The 10,589-nt window shown below is 41.9% G+C and overlaps 1 protein-coding gene across 2 annotated transcripts in view; it reads right to left on the minus strand.

Annotated features, from left to right (window-relative positions):
- Positions 1 to 6,369, minus strand: part of MRPL39 (mitochondrial ribosomal protein L39) — a 65,388-nt gene extending 59,019 nt beyond the window's left edge. For both annotated transcript variants that reach the window (XM_072432223.1, XM_072432217.1), the window contains exons 1-2: positions 6,230 to 6,369; positions 2,416 to 2,622 (exon numbers count right to left, since the gene is read on the minus strand). In XM_072432223.1, coding sequence (XP_072288324.1) covers positions 2,416 to 2,622; positions 6,230 to 6,305 — 283 coding nt within the window. In that variant the 5' untranslated portion in view covers positions 6,306 to 6,369. The remainder of the gene's footprint in view (positions 1 to 2,415; positions 2,623 to 6,229) is intronic.
- Between the last annotated feature and the right edge of the window lie 4,220 nt (positions 6,370 to 10,589).

Consider the following 10,589-nt stretch of genomic DNA (forward strand, 5'->3'; position numbering starts at 1 on the left):
CCTAGTCATCTATCAAGTGGAATAATATGATATCGCTCCACAGCAACAAAAGCTCTAATTCCTCACCACTGGTGCTCCCTTCAAGTCTTCACAATGGCACAGTGGGGTGTATTATTGGTTTACATTATCAGAATAGAAAAAACAATCTCATAGCAGAATGAAAATAAAAACAGAGATGTTTACTTACAGCTTGGCCATTTGGCTAAAATGTAAAATGTACTTAGTGCCTAGAACTCCAGCCTTTGCAGCGCTAGGTCTCAAGTTGGAATCTTGTCCAGGACACTATTTGCCAGGGGTTTGTATGTTCTCCCTGTGTTTGAATGGTTTTCCTCCAAGTACTACCACATCCCAAAAACATGCAGTTAAGTTAACTGGCGTCCCCTTAAAAAATAGTTGGAATTGCAGACACAATAATTGCATTATTACATTTTATTATGGTAGAGACATTAGATTGTGAGCTCTTTTGAGGGACAGCTAGTGACATGACTATGAACTTTGTAAAGTGCTGCGTCATATGTTGGTGCTAAATAAATACAAGATAACGTTAATATTAATATTTGGACTTTTAAAACCTTGTACCCTAATGTCAAGATCATGGAAAAGAATTCTCTGTCCCCATTCCCTTCTGCCATCCTCTGCCATTACTACACACACACTGACCTTTGACACTTCCTGAACACCAAACCATACAACTAGCGTGTTTCCCCGATTTTAAGACATCCCCATTAAATAAGCCACCCCCGATTTTTGAAAAACATCCCCTGAAAATAAGACCTAGGGCATATTTTGGCATTTCAAAAAATATAAGACAGTGCCTTATATTCGGAGAAACAGGGTACTATACATTTCTAAACACCAATCATACTAGACTTTACGCCTTCCTTCTTCCATACCAGCTGACCTGACAATGCAGTGCTCAAAGAAAAATAGAGATTTTACTGATATTTTTATTTGATGTCCTGTAAGACATGAATGAGATAAGCATGCAAGATCTCGATAGATTTTACTGAAACCTATATGTCATAAGATGAATGTACAAGGTGTCCCATGTGCGTCTTCAAATCTGATATACACAACAACAAAACATTAGATTATAAAATCCACACCAATTCAGGAGGTGAACTACTAATGTTGTACAGACTGTTTGTCAAGTAGCTGTTCACTTTACTAAATCTTTATTGCTCTTCCCCAATATTGTGCCAATACGAACATGCTATTAGTTAACATAAAACCTTTTCCTTCTTTTACAAACCTTAATATAGAACAAGCAATGTTACTACTGAATACACCAGAAATAGTAAGGCTGGGTAGAAAAGGGGTACTTGATGCTGGATGTCATCTTGGATTCTAAGCTTTTCTGGGCAGGGTCCTCTCCTCCTCCTGTGTCACTGTCAGTATCTGTCACTTGCAACCCCTATTTAATGTACAACACTATGTGATATGTTGGCGCTATATAAATACCGTTTATTATGAGGTGGGCTCAGAGCAAGTAATTTCAGCAAGAGAAGCCCAAACAACTGAACCAAGCTGAAGCTCAGTAATCTAAGTAATCACCTCTTATTCTTTAAGTAAATCACCCAGAGTTCTCCTTGAAAATAAGACCTTCAGAGTTTTTTTTTTTAAAAAAGGAAATGTTAATAAACAACATGCTCTGATAAATGTTAAGATTTGAGTCAGCATTGTTTAATACAACAGCTAACCTGTGTGCATGCATTTAAAGGCATTAGTGTGAATAATCTCGAAGTGTGATTGCATTACTCTACAAAAGCATGTACTCCATACATTAAGTCTGATTTATCAAAGCTCTGCAGGACTGGAGAAGATTACTGAAGAAGACTATCATAGGTGAACCTGGGTAGTCCAGCAAACATGGAATAGATCTGGTCCAGAATTAAAACCATTTGCCAATAATATCAAACGATTTTCAGAAATCAATTCTAGGTTTGTTATATCACCCAGGTTCACTTAGGGTAGTCTATCTTCTCCAGTCTTGCAGAGCTTTGATAAACCAGGCGCAATGTATAGGATGTCCAAAATTTTCATAGTTACAAGGAAGTTAAAGAAAACATCTGCAAAATGCCATTTTTTGTTCACATAATTGGTTCTTTGATATTTAAATCAAGATGGATCATATGACAATACCAGGCAGCCCCTCCTACATTGCATGCAAGTACAAAGTTTTTTAGCCGGGTGGTAAGAAATTGTAGGCGGGTGGCAGCCCCAGTATTGTGACCCAACTGTTTAGTAATCACCCACAAACAGCCGGGTGGTTACTGAACAGTGCTGGGTGGTGCACCCAGCTAAAAGGGGCTGGGGAGAACACTGATAATAGTGTGGGTAACCCACCTATAGAGTTTTTTTACTCTAAACAAAAGTAAAATTGGACTTTAAAGCCTCTACTGGCTTCATACTTACGCATTGCACAGTTGTAAGGAGTGGAGATCCCCTTGTTCATCAAAAACACAGTTCCTGGATCTGCCTTCCCAACATGGGCCACCTCTATCTTCTCTATAAGTGGATTCAGGGACAGCTGCCTCTCCTTCTCTTTTTCAAATAGAGCGGAGCGTCTCTGGGAGATCTCAGCATTGGTCAGTTTAGTGGCTGTAGCCACAGAATAAAACCCTGAAGGATATCAAAAGAATGACATTAATATAGGTAGCAAATACAAAATGATGTTTTATTGAATCAGCGAAAGTGACTAGGAAAATATATCTCCTCACATACCATTGTCTCAAATAAATGAATCATTAACAAGTGCTGGAAACACAGAGGGTGGAATGTCCTTTCTGTATTTTTTTGCTTTCTTTGTAATTTTGCTTTGGCAGCACAAAAACGAGGCGAAAATCAATCAGAGTTCTCATATAGCACAACAGGGCGCCAGAACCACATCTGCCCTTGCAGACTCGTCTGCTCTCCAGCTGCTCTTGGTGCACCTAACATTGCATGGAATCTCTTTGAAGATGTGGCTGGGCTGATGTATAATAGAAAACTACAGGAAAGATTTCTGGGAAGGTCCATAGAAGGTCAGTGTAATGTGTTAATCACACTTACCTCCATAATGTCCTTTCTAAACTACAGCTTTCCTGAATCTGTGACATGAAATAAGGGCTGTTACTTAATGATTGAGTCTGTGCACTAAAGGTGTACATAGGGACAGAATCTCAGGTCATCGCATTCATTAAGATCCATTTCCATAAGGAAAGGATGGGGATAAGTAAATACTCTGCATACCTCTATTCTGCATGGTCATTTTCCTGTCCCTGCTTTTTTAATAAAATAAGTTACAGCAAAATAGTCTATTGGCTCAGTGGTTAGCACTCTGGCCTTAGCAGCGCTAGGTCCCAGGATTAAATCTAGGCCAGTACACTATCTCCATGGAGTTTGCAGGTTCTACCCGTGTTTGTGTGGGTTTGCTTTGGGTACTCCGGTTTCCTCCCACATTTCAAAAACATGCAGTTAGGTTAATTGGCTTCCCCCAAAAAAGTTGACCTTGGACTGTATTAAAGACATATGACTATGGTAGGGACCTGACTATTATCTGGTGACATGACTGTGGACTTTGTACAGCACTCCGTAAAATGTTTGCGCTATATAAAAACTGTGTAATAATAATATTGGTGCCTCGGCTGCATTCAGTCTACACCCCTGGAGAACTAGAGGCACCATATAAAATGCAGGACCCTACATTTCTGTCTTCCTGTCATGTCACTTGGGTGCCAAAGCAATTCCTAAAGTGGATCTGTCATATAAAATTTCGATCTCAGTTTCCTGATAGGCCAAAATTTTTATTACTTCCAGTTTAACTACAGCATTGACGATTAAGTGGTGAAGCTCCCAGTCTCCTTGGGTACCCACGTCACATATCTGAGGGGGTTCCAGGATTGAACAGGTGACACAGGGGCTGCACCTGATCTCATCCTGCACATGCACAAGATCAGGAGCTGCATTATTAGCAGAGGTTCCACTAGAATAATTCCACCCAATGCCATGCATACTCAGAGATCAGGTAGCAGGAGGCCATTTGCTTTTTATTCATTATTTTTTTTTTTTTTTGGAAGAATTACTGATGACAAGATCACATGATCAGCCGCCACCATGGTATCAGCAAAGGAGCTATAAGAAGCCAAAAAAGATGGAGGTGCAAAACAAAGGTAGTAGCAGGACAGCAGTAAACAGAAAGACTGTGTGGTATTTTTGGGGATGTTTGTTAAATGAAATCTAAGGCTACACACACAAGTCAGATGATTCTCGTCCGATAATCGCCTCATCGCTGGCGTGTGTACAGTGCTCATCGTCTGTCCTGATGGATCCACAGGCGAGAACGGATCGTAGTGAAAGTGAAGGGGAGAGAGCGCAATGGGGTGCCGCTCCATCGTTCTCCCCCTCCCCTCTCCATAGAGAAAAATGGTGCTGTGTGTACAATGCTCGTTCACACATCGTGCAGTCTTTTGACGTTGGAAAGGATTGTGAAAGTTTCTTTCCAACGACAATAATTGCACGTGTGTACCCTGGCTAAAGGGACAAAGCCAACTGGAAAAAGTAAACAAGAAGAAAGATTACCGCTCAGGGACACACTAGCAATGTAAAAGCCGGGGGGATATCTAATAATTCATGCCATAGTATAGGGAAGTGCTACAGAAGAAGAACCTAATGGTCACATGACCATGTTAAATGACTTTAATTAACTCGGATAAACTTCAATTCTGTGGGGAACACTGAATGCACACGAGGTGTCCTATGTTAAATTTCAAGTGGAACCAAACTCAACATTTTCACTTTATATAAAAGGATAGACAACCCTTAGATGTAAAGGTAAAAATGTTACTTATTTTTTATTTTTTTAAGTGCAACACCATTTTTTAAAAAAATAGTAATAAAGGGTGCAACACCACTCCCTTTCAGCCTTGATTGCCGTGGCGATGAATGGGAGGGCAGAGTTCTGGGTGTTCCTTCTGCACATGCCCTGATCTCAGACATGCGCAGAAGGGGCATTTTTTCTATTAATGGAAATAGATGTCAATCTAACGCAAGTGCAGTGAGATCAGCTCTCCTTTTTCCCCCTTCACAGTGGCTACGTCACCCGATCTCACACCTGCGCATTGTGAGATCAGGTGTTATGCCAAGAAGACAAGAAAAAGAAGAAGGAGAAAACAGAAGTTGGCGGCGCCCAGCTCAAGAAGAATTCCAGGAAGACGCAGGGCAGGACCATCACCATCGAGAGATTTGCAGGATTAAAGGTGTCTTTTTTTTCGGTTTCACTTTAGTTATACTTTAATCACAAACGGATCAGAACGTTTTTAAGCTGAAATTCCAAAGTTTCACAAAGTTTTATTTTATATTCTGCTCTTTACTGTGTTGGGCTTCCCTTAATAGCAGTACATGAAGAACACAAGGTAATTTATTCCTTATTGCAAACATTATCTGAGAGAAACATGGAGGGTGCAGACTCCAACCTGCCTCATATTCATAGTATTAATAATAAAGTTAGCAGAATAGCCAAGGCAATAAGTATAAATGACTCAGTGGCCCCAGTGGTCAGCGGTCTTTGCAGCGCTAGGTCCCAGGTTTGAATCTCGGCCAGGACACGGTCTGCGTGGAGTTTGCAGGTTCATCCCGTGTTTTTCTGGGTTTCCTCCCACATTCCAAAAACATTTTGGTTAGGTTAATTGGCTTCCTTTGTATAATTGACCTTAGATTGTGGTAACGACATATGACTGTGACAGGCACATTAAATTGTGAGCCCCTTAGAGCAGGGATGTCAAACTCCAATACACAGTGGGACAAAATTAAAAACTTAGACAAAGTTGCAGGCCAAACGTGAAACTGAAATAGCACCGCTATTACAATTCCCTGCGTCAGGATAATAGTCCAATGAGGGGCCACGCAAAGGCAGAGTGACGTGAATGATGCCGGGAATTGCAGTAGTGGCTCTATTAATCAATTAATATTTAGGATTCCTTTGGGGGCCAAAAAACAGGGCTGTTGCAGGCCAGAGTTTGACACCCCCTGCCTTAGAGGAACAGCTAGTGACATGACTATGGACTTTGTACAGCGCTGCATAATATGTTGGCGCTATACAAATTGTGTATAATAATAATAATAGCACACTTCTTCCATAGGTAAATACTGGTGTCATGATAAGACATGCAGCCTCTCAACCCTGGAGAATCAGTGTGGTCAGTTGAGTCCTTTATTATTACCCCTCTACCCCCCTGTGCGCCCCACTTACTGCCCCGTATGGCTCTCAGGCTGCAGATCCCCGCCATCATAGCTCTGCACCGCATCTCAGCCCAGCAAAGTGACATTCATTGACAACACCAAGCATGTGTGTAACGTGTCCGTACAATAACCCTTCCCCTACAGGAACAAGGACACATCGCTAAGGTTCCGTGCTGACAATAATGCCCATAGATACGCTTTGTATAGATCCAGCAGATGGCGCTGCTGCATTACACATATATAAGGCAGAGCAGTCAGCCTGAGCTGTCCCCTCACATTTCTGGCATTGGGTTCATAGTGAAAAGTGTGCTGGAAGCTGCAGCTCCCCACATACACAGGCACAAGATTTATGTCACCTGAGATCATAGTTTGTGATTGTATCAGGTGAAAATCTTGCATTTGCAAAGCGTTAACATGAGGTCATTCAGCGATCCACTGTCGCTAAGCAACTGACCGCCAACAGCCGCCATTGTTTACTATAGAAAGGTTCTTCCTGCTTGTCCTTCCCCCTAAATAAAACAGGACAGTAAAGTCTGCACAAAACACATTCCTTCCTCCTATCGCTCTAAAACATCACTAATTATCATTTCCAGAAATAACTACTGAGCGTTTGTGCTACATTTATCTATACCCAAAACATTTTTTTCATTTTGGATAATTTCGGTCAAGGTTTGGGCCTGTGTCAGGTTTTGTGGCTCTGTCAGAGAGGTTTCCCCTCACATCCTGTTCTGCCGCGACAAACTTTTACCATACAGGAAGTGAGGAAAAATCTGCAACGGGGATACACAATAATAGCAAGCCACCAGGGGTTTTAGTAATCTCCTACTTAAAGGGGAGCTTTAAAAAAATCACATTTACCTTTAATTGTGAAATTCCCTTGATCGCGCTGAAGAAGTCTTTGATCCGGTCCTGCACCGTCTTGAAATTCTCCTTCAGCCCAGCTCAGAGGAAGTGCTGGGTGTCGCCATCTTTGGCTGTCTTCTTCCTTGTTCAGGAGCGAGATCGGTTGACATAACCTGCTGTAAAAGGGGAAAAAACAAAGCTGATCTCACTGCACATGCTCTTTCCCCTCAGTGAAGGAAAATGCCCCTTCTGCGCATGCCCAAAATCAGGCATGTGCAGAATGAGCAACCAAGAGCCTCCCGGGAAGCATGACGTATGTATCCATTCAGAGCTTCACCCTATTTTTTAAAAAACACGCAGGGGTTGCTTCACTTTGTCAGGTCTAGGTTCAGCAATGTTATGTGACCAAAAAATAACGGTCCACTGATTCCCTTAATGACCAGGTTTTTCCATCAATGGAGTTTTTTATGCCCATTGACATGAATATATTCCAAGATGACAATGCCAGGATTCATCAGGTTTAGATTGTGAAAGAATAGTTCAGGGAGTATGAGACATTTATTTCACCCATGGATTGGCCACCACAGACCTGAATCCAATTGGTAATCTATGGGCTGTGCTGGAGAAGACTTTACAGAACTCTCCGACCCTCCCATCATCAATACAGACCCTGGGGAAAGATTAATACAACAAAACAAAAATAAACATTGTGACATTTTAGAGAAGCTTATCCAAATGATACCATGGCCAAAGTATGGCGTTATCATAGCTAAAGGCCACCCAATGAAATATTAAAGCTTGTGACTTTGTTTCGGCCAGGCAGTGAATGTCTATAGAAGTTCCATTGACAACTGTAAAAAGAAGAATGTCCCCTCACTTTCTCTCTTCTCCTCTTGTGTCTTTGGATTGGGAGCAGTGGAGGTCTAGGGAACTTTAGCCGGGAAGTCAAATAAAACCAAATGGCCAAACCACTTGGTCAGATCAGACTTTCTAAAGTGCAACAATGTGTGCCAGTGATTGGTAAATAAGGTGAAAGGTTGGTGTCCCTAAAGCACATAGTCTACTGCACTGTTTCTCAACCAGGGTTGTATAGAACCCCAGAGGTTACCAGAGGGGTTTCTTGAACAATGAGCCATTTGTGCCTCCCAGGTCAGTTTAAGTGACACCAATGATATTTTTGGCTATTTGTAAGGATGACAATCTTCCCAATGGTCAGCAATGTAAGAGACATTCTGGCCACCAAGGTCAGTTTAAGTGACACCAATGATATTTTTGGCTATTTGTAAGGATGACAATCTTCCCAATGGTCAGCAATGTAAGAGACATTCTGGCCACCACACTAATGTACTGTAAGTTGTGGATATAGTAATCATGGGAGGGCTTCCCCAAGACCTGATTGGTATTTGAAAGGTTCCCCTATGTTAAATAGGTTGGGAAAGATTGGTCTGCTGTGACACATCTTTACGCCTCCCAGCATCAGCTTTCATTGCTCTCGGCATTCAGTCTCATGACTCTCACAGCTGCAACGATAGTCAATGCTAGAGGATTTCCCTCTATCAGTATCACAAGTCTGAACAGTAAGCGGATCGCTATATAATTCCTCCAATGTGTCACTGACAGGAGATCTGCTTTGAGTGTAGTCTTATTGGGAAAGAAACATCACTCAGAGCCACCAGTCCAACATATCTTAATAATAGCGATCCAGGGGGCAGATGTCTCCCAGCTCAGTACTCCAATGAGAGGAAGTAAGGAAGAAAAGTTTCCTAATCAACACATAAAAAAAAGTTACCTGCCAGAGGTTCAAATGCTTTCCTACTCTGTCCAAAGCTCGAAAGAAAGCTTTAGCTTTGGAGTTTTACTTCCTGTCCCATGGTTTCAACTATAACACCACTGGAGAACACTCTACCACCTTTTCTGTATACATACCAATCTTCAATAACCCAGGTACATGACTTATCTTCCCTATTCATTCAGTGGATCCTAAATGTCTATGAGCAGTGTCCCATAATGGGCCTAATTTTTTTTTTTGAAACTGGATTTTTATTAAGAATTTTCATAAACAATAACAGAAAAAACAGGGAAAGGACAAGATATAAACATAAACATAGTGTACAGAATACCGAATAATTAACAGTACATCAAAAAGGATCATACAAATAACATATTTTAAAAATAGCAGCAAAATGTAAACCAAACAGTATAATCGCATATGGTGAAAGTAAAAGATGAATGTCCAGTATACACAAAACATTAACAAAAAATAAAGGGGGGGAATGAGAAGGGGGGGCAATAAAATGATGATTAATAGGGAGCTCACATAGTCAAATCAACACTTTAAACCTGTAAATGGTCATATTAGGCATCCCAAGATTCCCAGACCTGTTCAAACTTAGCAACATTATTTCTGAGGAGAGCGGTAAGATATTCCATTAAACTGGACACGAGCATGTAAGTCCTCCAAAGAGGGGGGCTGTGTGGATTTCCACTTGGCCAGGAACAAAGTACGGGCCGCTACCAAAATATGTGTGATAAGCTTAGATGTGGGTCCGGGGGGGCCCGTGAAGGGCAATCCTAGTAGATGGTGGAGTGGGTCAAGGGAGAACCACTGCTGGGTCACTTCTGTGATTAGCTTATTAACCCTGTCCCAATAGCTATAAATAGTGGGACGGAACCAAAAAATGTGCTCCAGTGTCCCACGCTGGGATCCACATCTCCAGCAAAAAGGATCTGCAGCTGGGAACAGCCTGTGCAGCACGCCTGTGCAGGCGTGTGATACCACTGGAACAAAATTTTGTACAAGTTTCTTTGTAATGTGTGCATATGGAGCTTTTATTGGCCACCTCCCAGAGCTTGGACAATTCATCTCCGTCTAGGACATGGCCCGAAATGGCTTCCCAGGTGCCCATATAGGAAAATTTGCCAGAAGCTCCCTGTGCAAACACATGGAGGAGGTAATAAATGGAGGAAATAAGACCTTTGGCATAAGGACAGGTGGCACAAATTCTTTCAAACGGGGTGAGTGTAGTAAATTTGGGCGATTGTTGAAGGGAAAGGACACAATGCCTTATCTGCAAGAATGGAGGTTTGTGGGAGGTCAAATTTGTCTTGTAATTCCTGAAAGGAGAGTAGTCTTTTCTCCACCGGTTGTAAAATAGGCCTAATATGAAACAGCCCCCTTTCCCTCCACGGAAGCCACATATTTCTAGTTAAACTATCGGGTAGCGAAGGGGTGTGTATAATGGATGTAAGTACAGAGGCTTGGGAGGAGAGACCATACTTAGTCTTATACGCTCTCCATATATTCCTGACAAACACCATCGGGGAAAGCAGGTCTCTATCCGATAATAACATGGAGGAGCTCCATAACATCATATTAGGGTGAAGTGGGGCAATCCAAGCTTCTTCTAATTCTCGGCATACACTGGGAGAGGATAACATAGTCCATGAGGGCAGATAGCGAAGGTGAGTTGCTACGTAATATTTAACCAGGTCTGGGGCCCAAGACCCCCCAATTCCAATGAGCCTAA

This window comes from Pyxicephalus adspersus, chromosome 1 (assembly GCF_032062135.1).
Source record: "Pyxicephalus adspersus chromosome 1, UCB_Pads_2.0, whole genome shotgun sequence".
Taxonomy (NCBI): domain Eukaryota; kingdom Metazoa; phylum Chordata; class Amphibia; order Anura; family Pyxicephalidae; genus Pyxicephalus; species Pyxicephalus adspersus.